This window comes from Xiphophorus hellerii, chromosome 9 (genome assembly GCF_003331165.1).
Source record: "Xiphophorus hellerii strain 12219 chromosome 9, Xiphophorus_hellerii-4.1, whole genome shotgun sequence".
NCBI classification, from domain to species: Eukaryota; Metazoa; Chordata; class Actinopteri; order Cyprinodontiformes; family Poeciliidae; genus Xiphophorus; species Xiphophorus hellerii.
In genome coordinates this window covers 17,687,546-17,699,581 of record NC_045680.1, presented here as the reverse complement: position 1 = coordinate 17,699,581, position 12,036 = coordinate 17,687,546, and the positions used below count along the sequence as shown (strand labels likewise).

At 41.4% G+C, this 12,036-nt stretch overlaps 1 protein-coding gene across 2 annotated transcripts in view; it reads left to right on the top strand.

The window, feature by feature from the left end:
* Nucleotides 1-12,036, top strand: part of LOC116725414 (uncharacterized protein C1orf21 homolog) — a 33,455-nt gene that overhangs the window by 9,606 nt on the left and 11,813 nt on the right. For both annotated transcript variants that reach the window (XM_032571446.1, XM_032571445.1), the window contains exon 2: nucleotides 5,778-5,907. In XM_032571446.1, the coding sequence (XP_032427337.1) occupies nucleotides 5,817-5,907 (91 nt within the window). In that variant the 5' untranslated portion in view covers nucleotides 5,778-5,816. The remainder of the gene's footprint in view (nucleotides 1-5,777; nucleotides 5,908-12,036) is intronic.

Genomic DNA, 12,036 nt, shown 5'->3' with positions numbered 1-12,036 from the left:
TGTTTCATTTTATCTCGGGGGCATTCAAACAAAACAGACTTATCTAAACGGCTTAGGGGCAAAGGTGAGGAGGACGATCACAAAGTGAAGGCAATTCAGGAGGGATAACCTCACTGACCTGCTAAATGAAGAAAAATAAAAACCCCACATAGCTTTAATAAATGATGTTGGAAATGCAGAATGCACATTTTTTTGAAGGACCAAGATTTAGAACTGTGTCTCCCTTTAAGAACTATATTAAAAAACAAGCTGAAAATAAACAATTCAGCAGCTGATTTGTCAGCTGACCTTTCCTATTTTTTAACTAATACAATAGATTCAATACTATTTAATTTGTAAAAGAAAAAGAAAAACATCTATTCAGGGGTGTCACTTTTTTATGACATGTCATGTGAATTGGCTAAAACCTCTGTTGGTGTGGAAACTTCTGGTTTTCAGTAGAGCTCACCTCCGCCCAGTTGACTTCAGTTTATTATAGAGAAGTGCAGAGACACAGAGTGGCTTGATAAAGCTGCGAATTAATCAGTGCTGTGTCACTGGAGGTTTCACACGGAGGCCTGCCCTGCAGAGGTGAGTCTCCCTCCGCAGGTAAAGTAATCTCTTCCTCATCACACTGAGGCCTTGATGTTAAGGAAGTTTTTTTAAAAAAAGAGGCAAAAACAAGTCCTGGTTCAGCAAAACCTCCATGTGTGACTCCTCTCTCTCTCTCTCTCTCTCTCTCTCTCGTTCACTCTTTCACTTCTGTCCAGCCAGTTTTTCAGGCTCCAAGGCTGATCACTCTGCCTCTGGCTCAACCTAGTGTTTGAGAAACCTTCACACCTCTCTGCCTGTGAGCACAGTGCATGTTTATGCAAGCATGTATGTCTCCCTCATCAGGTTCCCCCAGCCCCCACCCCACTCATCTACAAGTTCCTCCTTTGACAAACTCCCTTGTAAAGTCTGCATTTTTTTTTTTTTTCAGAACTCGAAGCATGTCACGTCCCAAGTTTCAAAGTTTGCAGGCGTGGGCAAGTTTTTCTGTTTGCCAATTCATCTCCATTTTATATGTTTGAGTTACCGCTTGGTGTTGAGGATGCCATGCAACTTAGCATGCATTTAGAATGAGTCAGAGCCGTGCGTTTCCAAGCTCAACATTTCTGACGAGGTCACGGTGAGCTGTATTTTATATGCAAATGGAGCTTTATAATACAAGCAATGCAAGAACTGCAGCCTGACATGCGTGTAGTTCGCAGATGAAGAAAGACACAGCTTTGTTTTGGAAAGCACGAATGCGAGGCATCTGGAGCTACATGCAGTTAGGATCTTTATTATCCCCGTCACATGTAGCCTGTTTATCAGATCATGTCGGCTCAGTGTGTGTTTATGTGTGTGTGGGAAAGGGAGACGGCTGGCACGCTCGCTGGACTAAGCCTGCCCCATTGACACACTTTAGATTTTTAACGGGTGTAGGCGAGCTGAGTGGCACGGTGCAGCTGTCCTGTGGGTTAAGTCAACACCAAGCGGCGCCACGCTCGTGGTGAAGAGTGAACCTGTGCGTGGAGCTCTGAAGGACCAACTCACACCAATTCCAGCTGTACTTTAGATGCTTAAGTGCATGTGAAAAAAAAAATGGCGTAGGAGGATGCAAACAAGTTGGGAACTGGAATATTCTAATACCGGTGAGGTTTTGGTTCTTCCTGTTTGCAAAACTATAACAGGAAACTGTCCGTTCTTTGTTTTTAAAAATGTGCATTTTCTTCGGCCTATATGGTTTCACAGTGGCTGAGGAGAAGCCTTTCTGGCTCTTTGGATATTAAAAATTGTATTATAAGACACTTTGCAACCTTTTCCTTTTTTATAAGCCTCTCTATGTATTTATAGGTGTATTCTGCTGTGTAATAGCCCGTCTACTTGCCTTAACTCCAAGTAATAGCAGCTTGCGGCTCCACAAAGCCTAACATTATCCCCGCACAACAACAGTTCTTCGTCTGCCGGATCTATTTTTACCCAGTTCCTATTCACAATTTGGTGCTTCAATACACACAAATGAAAGCTCTTCAAACAGATGCTGCCCACACACCAAGGACCCTTTGAAACTTCAAATCTGGCAAGGCCTCACAGATTTCTCAATACACCTCCTCCAGAGGTTTTCCTGAAGGGAGTTCCTGCTTTTCTGCTCAAATGAGATTTACTTCAGTTCCTCTGTGCTGACACAGTGCCTTGAAAAGGTACTCATTCATTTGTATATGTGATTTGTTGGGTTTTTAATGCGATATAGTAGCAGCAGTAGTAGTAGTAGTAACTTTTGCTGCAGATTCAGCTTCAGGTTTATTAGATTGCACAACCAGAGGTTGACATTCTTGTCCATTCTTGTTTGCAGAATAGCTCTACTTAAGTCAGATTGAACAAAGATTCTCAATTGAACTGGACTTTGACTAGGCCGTTTTAACACATGAATATGCTTTTGATCTAAGCCATTAAATTGTAGCTCTGGCTGTATGTACAATATGTATAGTCATTCACAAGTTGCTGCCTCTAACATTCCTCTGTTAGTTTGTTCCTCACCACATAATGCTACCACCTCCATGTTCAACAGCAGGCATGCTGTGCTCAGAGTGATGTTTTTTTTTAATGTTAGTTTTCTGGCACACAGCATTTGGCATGTTGGCTGAAAAGTTAATTGTTAGTCTCAGACCAGAACAGCTTCTTCATCGCGTTTGTCGGGTCCCCTACATGGCTTATGGTAAACTCCATAAGCTCCAGTATTTCCTGAGGGTTCCTTTCAAAAATGGCTTTCTTTTTGCCTCTCTTCCATAAAGTATAGCTTTTTGAATTTCACAACCAATAGTTATCCTGTCAACAGATTTCCTTTTCTGAGCAGTGGATCCATGGACGTCCTCCTGATAAACTATGGACCTGTTGGCTATTCTGTATTTTGCTATTCAAGTAGATGGCTATGTTGGTTTGCTGATGATGATGGGCTTAACTTGTAATTCTGAGCTTGAAATATCATAGCAACATTTTCCACAACTTTACGTCTAACCTGTCTAGTGAGTTACTTGGAAAATCTACCATCTACCATGATGTAATTCTGTTTGTTGTGGTAAATTGCAGCCTCAGTTACCAGTCTTTTGCAACATCTAACATAATTTCACCCAGGGTTGCATCTCTCCATATTTACCGGTAGCTAGGTTCATCTTCCTCTCAAGTCTGACCAGCCTACTGGTCCCAGTTGCAGAAAATCCAGATCATGATGCAGCCACCACCCTGCTTCACAGTGAGAATGATGGTCCAGGTGATGAGAAGAGTTTGCTTTGAATTTTCAAATTGGCCAAAAAGTTCAATATAAGTCTCATCTAATTCATCTTACTGTATCATAGTGCAGCATATCAGTTGCAAAGTACTGCTTGGATGCAATGTCTGTGTATTTTAGGTTACATGATTTACAATTCCACTTTTTATTGGTGTATATTTAGCCACTTGTGTGAACTTTTGCTGTTGTTTATCCCTACAACTGACATAAACTACTATCAAGTATCTTTGCGTGTGAATAAGTTGATGACTGAATGCAGCGTGAAGCTCTCTGGACCTGATAAAGCGCTAAACAAGTACCGGCCATTTACTATTTACCATAGGGATGAAATTGTGGGTTTGTCACGGTCAATATTTGCAATATTTCTCTACATTATCGCAATAATGTTTTTCAAATTCTCTACTGCCGTCTTCCAGCACAGTTGGTTTCCCTGGATTGTACTTGTATGTATGCAAACAAAGTGCACTCCACACTTTTCAGATCTTCTTTTGTTTAAAAAAAAAAAAGTTTGAAAACCACAAATTGTTTTTCTTCCACTTCATAATTAAATGCTCCTTTGTGTTGGACTCTTAACCTGTTTTGTTGGAAGTTTTGGTAACATTTATAGTTTTAATCTCACAAAATTTGAAAGCAGGGGTGTGAATACTTTCCTGTTCCACCTCGGTTCGGCGCTCCCTCTGCTCCACCGTGCTGCTTCCACATGTGACAGCTCGCTACTCTGCACACACACCTCGTCTTGATTGGTGCAGGATCCTCGTTTGTGTTGCTCGTTCAGCGTGGGCAGATTACGCCGGATGAGATTATTTATGACAACGTGCCTCTGACTGTAGAAAGATCATCCTGATGGCTCCAGTAGGTTTGGTGTGAAGCTGAGGCGTCCCACGAACACCACAGGTGACAGTGCAACAACCAGCTGTACAAGCGGTGTCCGCCTGATTGTTGCTCCCTTGCTACGGCTCCGTCTCGCCGGTTGAGGCCTGTGGGGAAATTAACATGAGCTCCCGTTCGGGCTCTAGAGATTAACGTTGATTCACCAGGAAGGCAAATCCTCCCACTGTTTGACTGAGTCGTCTAAAGCAAATTAAAGCCCAGTTAGTCTCAGAGCGCTGGTTCAGCGTCTCTCCGCACCGCATACACCTGGTACTTTGTAGCTGGATAAGACGGGTCCGGTTGGCTCCGCCTGAACACAGGAATAAACACTGAGCCTGTCCAACTTCAAACGCTCTGAGGGTGGAAGGAGGGGCAGACAGTGTGTTTGAAGGTCTCCACTCGTTTTTTCCCCCCTTTCTCACTTATTGTCCATCCTTTTCTTGACCCTTGTCAAGCCGTTCTCCTCTTCATCTCAGTTACGTTTGAGAAACACAGATTCTCACTGGCAGCAATCAGAAGGGATCCGACAATGATGGCGTTATGTCTTAGTGACTGACATGGAATCCGTCTGTGATGCATTTGACTGACAACGATCCTACCTGCTTTTTGTCAGCCCCCCTGCTGGGTGGGAAGATGCTATCACCACATTTTCAAGATGATTAAAATAAAATGTTAATATTGTTGTTGTTAAAATGATTACAGATATGCTCAGTTATTTGACATTAAAACAAACAAAACGTTTTCTCGCTTGAGTCAGTTACGATAACAAAAGTAATTGTTATTTTCTAAATCAATCAAGCTTATTTGTATGGCACAATTCAGCAACAAGGCAATGCACATCAAATGTACTGGTAAATGTTCCACTTATTATGGTTCATATGCAGCTCTAAACAGGTGTGGTATTGGTCTCGATTTAAAGAAACGCAATGTTTCAGCTCTTTTGCAATTTTCTGGAAGTTTATTCCAGATATGTGATGCATAAAAGCTGAATGCTGCTTCTAGGAAAACCGTTGCTTTACTGCGGATAATGACACTTCTTGCCGTCTTTTCGGCCGCATCTTCACAAAGCTGTTTAATTTTCTTCTGGGATTGATCTCGTTCCTCAACTGTATGATTGATATTCTTATCTGTTTACTCTGGTCTACAGTCTAATGTGGCATCTTCAAGCATCTGGAAAATTTAATGAGACGTATGGAGGTCAGCAGTTATTATTTTTAATATTATGACTGATTTGCGTTGATTATTCCAGTGATGTCACATAAGGAGGCGGTGTGTAAAATACATCCACATACTGTACCGTCACTTAACTCAAATTGTGTGAATTATCAGAATCTTCCAAAGTTATGATGTCACCATTTGTTTTTTTTTCCAAGTTTATAATGTAATCTTCTGAATTTGATGAAATTAATACAAATTCTCTCTTATTTTGACATGTAGGAAATAGAAATACTTTTGGTTTAGTTAGGTTTGTTAACAGACAGAGAGGTAATAAAGGTTACGTGTGTACAGTTTTCTCAAATATAGAAAACTTCTGCTTTCTCCACCCAGTTCTACATTGACATGCATTTTATTGTGTGTTTTGTGATTGTAAATCTCTGCTCTCTGCCCCATCCAGGTGCGAGTGCGATGAGGAGAAGTTTCAGACAGTGAGGTCATGGGCTGCACCTCGGCCAAGCAGGTGTCGGCCGTGCCCAACGATGAGGAGGGACGCGGGAAGGCCTACAGCAACGGAGACCTCTACTCTGGTCAGTTTTACTCCTGGCTGTCGAGACGATGCCCGCAACTCCGTCTCACTCCACAGCTGAGTTCAGCGCAGACCCGTGGCCTCGCTCTGAACCCGCAGAGCCGTCTGGCAGAGCTGGGTACTCTGGTTTGGAAAATATCAGTATCAACAACTGTAGTTTTATTAGTGTTCTGTGTTTACTGCTCATATAGGAGAGAGGAAGTACCCAGAGGGTGAAATGTTGTTGATAAGAGCGACGCTGGAGATTAATATTTCAGCACTAAACTGGATGGAGAGATAACTTTGAGTCTGCTCTAAAGTGAGGCTGGGTAAAAAGTTAGGAAACTATGTATGCTGTAACAATTTTAACATAATGAAACTAAAACATGTTTCATAACAATTAAACATTTTTAAACAAATTACATATTTCTGATCAGGCCAGAAGCTGCAAATTCCACCCTGCAAATTCCAGTTCTTCTTTTAATATAAGTTAGTAAGTGAAGACAGAACCTCGTCATGTTAAAAGTGTTTTTAATCTTTTCTTGCCAACAGAGGTTTTTAGGTAACAAAAAGGAGCCGACAAAGCTCAGGAGCTTTGTCGTCATACATGCATCTAAGGGTGACAAGTTCAGAGTAAAGCCCCATTTTCCTTCAAATATTTTGGAATCAGAGTGTTTTTGTAAAAACGTTTGAAATTTTCCTGTGGAATATGTTGCTCAATTCTTCTTGCTCCTCTTCAGTTTGGAAGATTCCATGTCCGTCACATATTAATCTTAGATTTTAATACTGAAGGAAACTAGACTGACACTCAATGGAAACTGGGTGTATTATAAAATCTAATGCAGAAAATTAAATGTGCACCTGAGATCTGAATATTTCTATATTCTCAGATGACCTAACTATGATGTGTGCTGTTATGTAGTGGTTTAAGAAGCTGGCCACGAGACGGTTTGTTTAAATGGAAACCAGAAGGGCTTGAATTTGGGTAGAAACTGGCAAAGGGTGTTTGTTTCTCTAAAAATAGGTCGGTAGAGGTTGACCTTTTTTAGGGTTTCTCAGTCATTTAATATTTTTGTTTTTCCACACAGTTACAAGGGTTGTTGGTGGAGATTTGAGTTTGAACCATGAATGATCCAGGGAAAGACCTCCTACTTTAATTATGTGATGGGTCTAAAGGAAAACCGGCCCGAGGTTCATTAGTGACGGCTGCAGCTCTATCTTTAATTGCATGCAGCCAGCTGTGATGTAATAAGGGACTGGAATGAAAAAGAGATAATGGCTGTCGTAGGATTAGCAGAGATTAAGAATTAGGAGCGACACAGTTGGATGAATTGTGGCAGATGATCCATAGGAGACCCCCCTACCACCATCTTCATCGTCTCTCATGGTTTTCCTTTGACCCCCTTTCCGCTCTTCCCTTCCACCTCCCGTTGACTTTCTGCTCCTTTCCCATCCTTCTACTCTCTCTCAGACACGTTCCCCTCTTTTCACCCCGGAGATTTCTACACTCTTCTCTCTTTTGATTTTTTATTAGAGCAACAAAACGAGCCAGAGAATGAGAGGGAGGCAGTCCGAGGAGGGTAATTTCCTTGAGAGAGGAAAGGAGACCGACATGTATTGATGCTCATCGTTTTCTCTCTCCTCGAAACTTTCCAGCCACTTTCAGATCGCCTCCTTTCCTTCCCCCTGCTCCAAGCCTCGTTCGTCTCTTCCTCTTTCTCTCTGCCACTCTGTCTATTTTGGGTCTCCATGACCCCCATCTCCCTCCTCCCTCTTTTCCTGCGTTCATCTCCCCGCTTTTCTTCTGCGCGGCTCTTTTCCTCTCGTCTCTTGTGCAACATTAGGTCAAAACCTTGTGTCCTTTCACATCCCTTCCTCCCATTTCCTCCCAGCCTGTCCCGTCCCCTTTCTGCTGTCTTTTGATTAAAGTGGAATGTGGAGTAGCTGTGGATGGGGCAGACTACTGTTTGGACTTGTCTACATGTATTTGCATACAGTGGATGTGTGACTTGATGAGTAGCATGATTGATTCCTAGCTCTTTTAAAATCTGTTTTTTTAAGTTCCCTTATTTCTTCTTATCTACCTCATGTCATCTTTTACCTCTCAATCCCTCCACCCTTCTCCAGCTTCCTCGCTGCGTTCGTTTCACTTCTCATAACTGAGGTGGAAAAGACTGATAGCCCCTGGTCAGACAGTCCGTCTCGCTTACTCTCATAAATTTACCCCCTAGTGGCCTGCGTGTCGGTGAGTGTGTGTGCCGTACGTCGGCGTGTTTAGTTACCCTCTTCTTCTTTCTCACACTGAAACGCGCACCAGCAGATTTCGGTGCGAGTGCATCCCAGATATTTGGACTTGTCCATCCAGACTCCAGCCTAGCCTTAAACCACCCGCCTTCCCCAACCCCCAGCCCTATTAGCTGCTCCCACACAATAACCGGAAAAAGGCAGAGCTCCATTACACAAACAGCGAGGAAAAATAGCAACACTCTCCCTCCTCGGCATCAAGCTGTTGATCTGGGGAATAATCACAGGGAGAGGAGATCTGAGAGCAGATAACGCTATAATGTGCTGCATGTGTTTGCTAGATTGCATGATGCAGCATCCAAACATTCAGACAGACATTCAGCATACACATTTCACTGTTATTTAAACCATGCATCAGAAAACTGTCAACAGACCTCTATGATTTCACCCCTTGCCCTTCATTTTTAGTCTCCAACTCTGGTCTTAAAGGAGTAAAACGTCTCAATGTGGGGAGAAAAGGACAATAACTTCCCAGCCCTTAAAATTTAATTTCTATATTTTTTTCAAATATACCTAGAAATGTAAATATTTTTAATTGTGCAATAGGCAATATAATGTCTAGTTTATAGTTTTTTGACAGTTTATGTATTCTGATTAGAGGAGGCGCCCCAATTCTTTCTTTGAGACTTGAACTGTTGATTTCCATTTTGCCCAACTTTGATTTCTTAACTTTTATTTTTCTAATAAGGTTCCCATTCAGACGGTTCTTAAACTATGTATAAAATCCCAAACAGTTCGATAAATCTAAACCTGAAGTGGAATATTTTGCACCCATGGAGTAAAGAAAATGCCTTTTTCTAGCATATTAAATAAAATGAAGGTATCTTTTCTGTTTTGACTTCTAAACAAAATCACAGCCATTACAAATATTAAAGTCATTTCTGAGTCACCATAGAAGCAAGATGCATATGCTTCACTATCTTATTTTTTAGGAACTCCTATGTGTCAGTTCTGAGTTATTAGGCCTAAATAATGTCTTCAACTCACAGCAAACATCTACATTTCTGGCCTATTAAAAACAAGTTCTTTACAGGGCAGTGCACAGAAATGGAAAAAAAAAACGTGCAGAAGACCTAAAAAGGTCAAAAGTTGCTTCTCTGGTAAGCAAATCCATCACAAGGAGGTGAAAGTGGTACATCGCTCATTTTCAGTGGAAATGGGAGGCCACAAGGTCTGACTGGGCAGGAAATAAACTGCTCAGTTTAAAGAAACTACACACATTTAATATGTTTATCTTCTGGACTACAGATATGACTAATAAGAAGCTGAACAAATGTTGACTATATGCACACTGTTGAATGTTGTTATGAATTACTTGTGTTGCACCGTACAGGTATCTTTGTAAGTTAAAGAGGAAGTATGTCGTAACGATAACACATTACATTACGACTTCTTCTCAAACATCTAACGGCAATTAAATGCCCCTGAACTTTTATGTTATTACAATAGCCCACCATTTAGTCATAGTCCGTGTAATCCTTGTAAATATGCCAAACATTTATCTAAAATCAATACAGCCCCATTAATATTAGAATATACTTCATTCTTAAGCAAAAAACAACTTATGATGGATATAAAATGTGTCCAGCAGAAGGTGAAGGTTCAACATATATCATTAGTCTTTAATAAAAGACAGATAACAGTAGCTGTATAACTACATAACTCCTAAACAGTTTTTTTCTTCCCCACGCTTGCACTGGTTGCATCTATTAAAAAAGTGAGTCAAATAGTGATCGGGGATCTGTTACTAATCCCTACAGCCTCACATGTACGTACATATTACAGCAGAACTAGCTCAAATTTTGTTCTTCGTTCCGTCCTCAGCCAAACTCTTTGCCGCCATTATGTATTTCAAAATGATCTGGAAAATGTTCTCACTGGAGAAGCATTTAAAAGAGCAAGTCCCATTACGATTTGTGCCGTGTCCGGTTGCATGATATCAGGAAAACATGTGAGTGTAATGTTGCGTCTCCACAGGCCACTAAAATCTATATTAGGTGTTGCCATCAAGGGCAGTGAGAGTTCATCCCTCCAACTTGCTGGTTATAAAATCCAAGCACACAGCCTGAATGCACAGGATTGAAACGTAATAGGCTACCAAATGTCGCATCCAAGCAGTCCTTAGTGATTTTGATATTCCGCAAGTTAATATTGTGATAATGATTGCAATTTGATCTCTTGTGCAGTCACATTTGATTTCATGGCTTTTGAAAGCATCGGGTCAAATTACAGCCCTGCCTCAAGTCAATGCCGATGCCCTCTGTTTGTCTACAGCACTTCTCCTGCAGAACGGCTCCTTAGAAAGAGCTCCTGTCTCTGATTCAGGATATTCAGTTCCCCCTTATCATCTATGCAGCCCAATTCATACTACATGTTCTACCTTATTGTAAAGTAAGTAAAATCTAAGCAATTTTTTTAGCTGTTGTTTAGCTTAAATTTTCCGGTTCTGTGATTGTACTTGCATAACTCACTGAGCTATATTAAAGGCAGCTGTGCAGATTATTTTTACTTAATTATGGGTTTCCTCTAACAGTTGAACACGTTTCAGTCCTTTTTAAAATCATAAATACAGTGAAAAGTGAGACTGTTGCAGCATTTTAACCATCTGTGCCATATGACCTGCTCACGTGGTTTTCTGTGTTGCAAAGAGCCAGACGGAGAGCAGCTGAAACACACTCATTAAATTTTATAACATTCAAAGTAAAACTTTGTTTACCAATTCTTGTCAGTTGTGTACCAGAATCACATTAAAAGCGTCCGTTGGTATGTGAATGATCAATTTAAATTATGTGCATTAATATGTCATATATATTTGTATACACATTGATATGTGTCCATTTATTTAACTAAATTTATTTAGAGTTGTTCTTTTTTACAGCACCTAAGCCTCTCAGCCAGTCCAATATGCCGGCTGTTCTATATGAATACAAATAAATAATAAATTTTTTTATGTGATCTTGGATAAGACCATAACTTTGCAGATGCAACACAATGGGATAAGATTTACGTTTGTAAATATGTCACAGCTGGTTTAATAGTTTAAACTTCCACTTTTGTCATTTCACGTCCGCCACAATAAACCCGCTCTGATTTTGTTTCATTGCTGATGACCGTTTGATGTGCGTGATTTTTGATTTCAGCTCAGGTGTAAATGTTGATGCCAGGCTGCCAATGGCTTGCAGCCAGTTGGGTTGGGAGGGAGGACGCTCGGCAGGAAGGACAGAGTGACATAGCCACAGGACAGGCCGGGCTGTGAGAGCAGACATGGCCAAATAAGGCCATTTAAATGACTCACGAGCTGCGCAGACACTCAGATGCAGCGACATTCAGATTCGGAGGCATTCTGACTCTGAAACAGTCCCACAGACACATCCGTCGTGCACTCGCAACGGGTCCTTAAGGTCAGCGCAGATCCCTGCTCTCTAATCAGAGACGAGAAAGATGTCCACATCACAAAACCTCAGCTTCTCGAAATAGTCCTTTCATCTCCCTCTCCCTCTCTTTCTCTCTCTCCTCTCTGACGGCTTTTCGTTTCCCTCCCACCCAAAAGCGAGCCCCGGCAACGACGTGACGAAACACCCGTGTCATTTCTTTTGACAAGGACGGCCACACACACACACACACACCCACACCCACCCCCACACGCACACACACAAATGCAACTCACCCTTTTTTTTTTGCTCCTATCTAAACTGAAGTCTGTGATGGTGTAAGCTGGGCCACTTTGATCTTTCTATATTCATCACGTTAGGCTTAGCCAGGATACTTGAACAGGGAGAGAATATTCAGGCAAATCCAGCATCATAAAATGGCATTTCTCATAACCGCTATGTGCAAATGTACATTT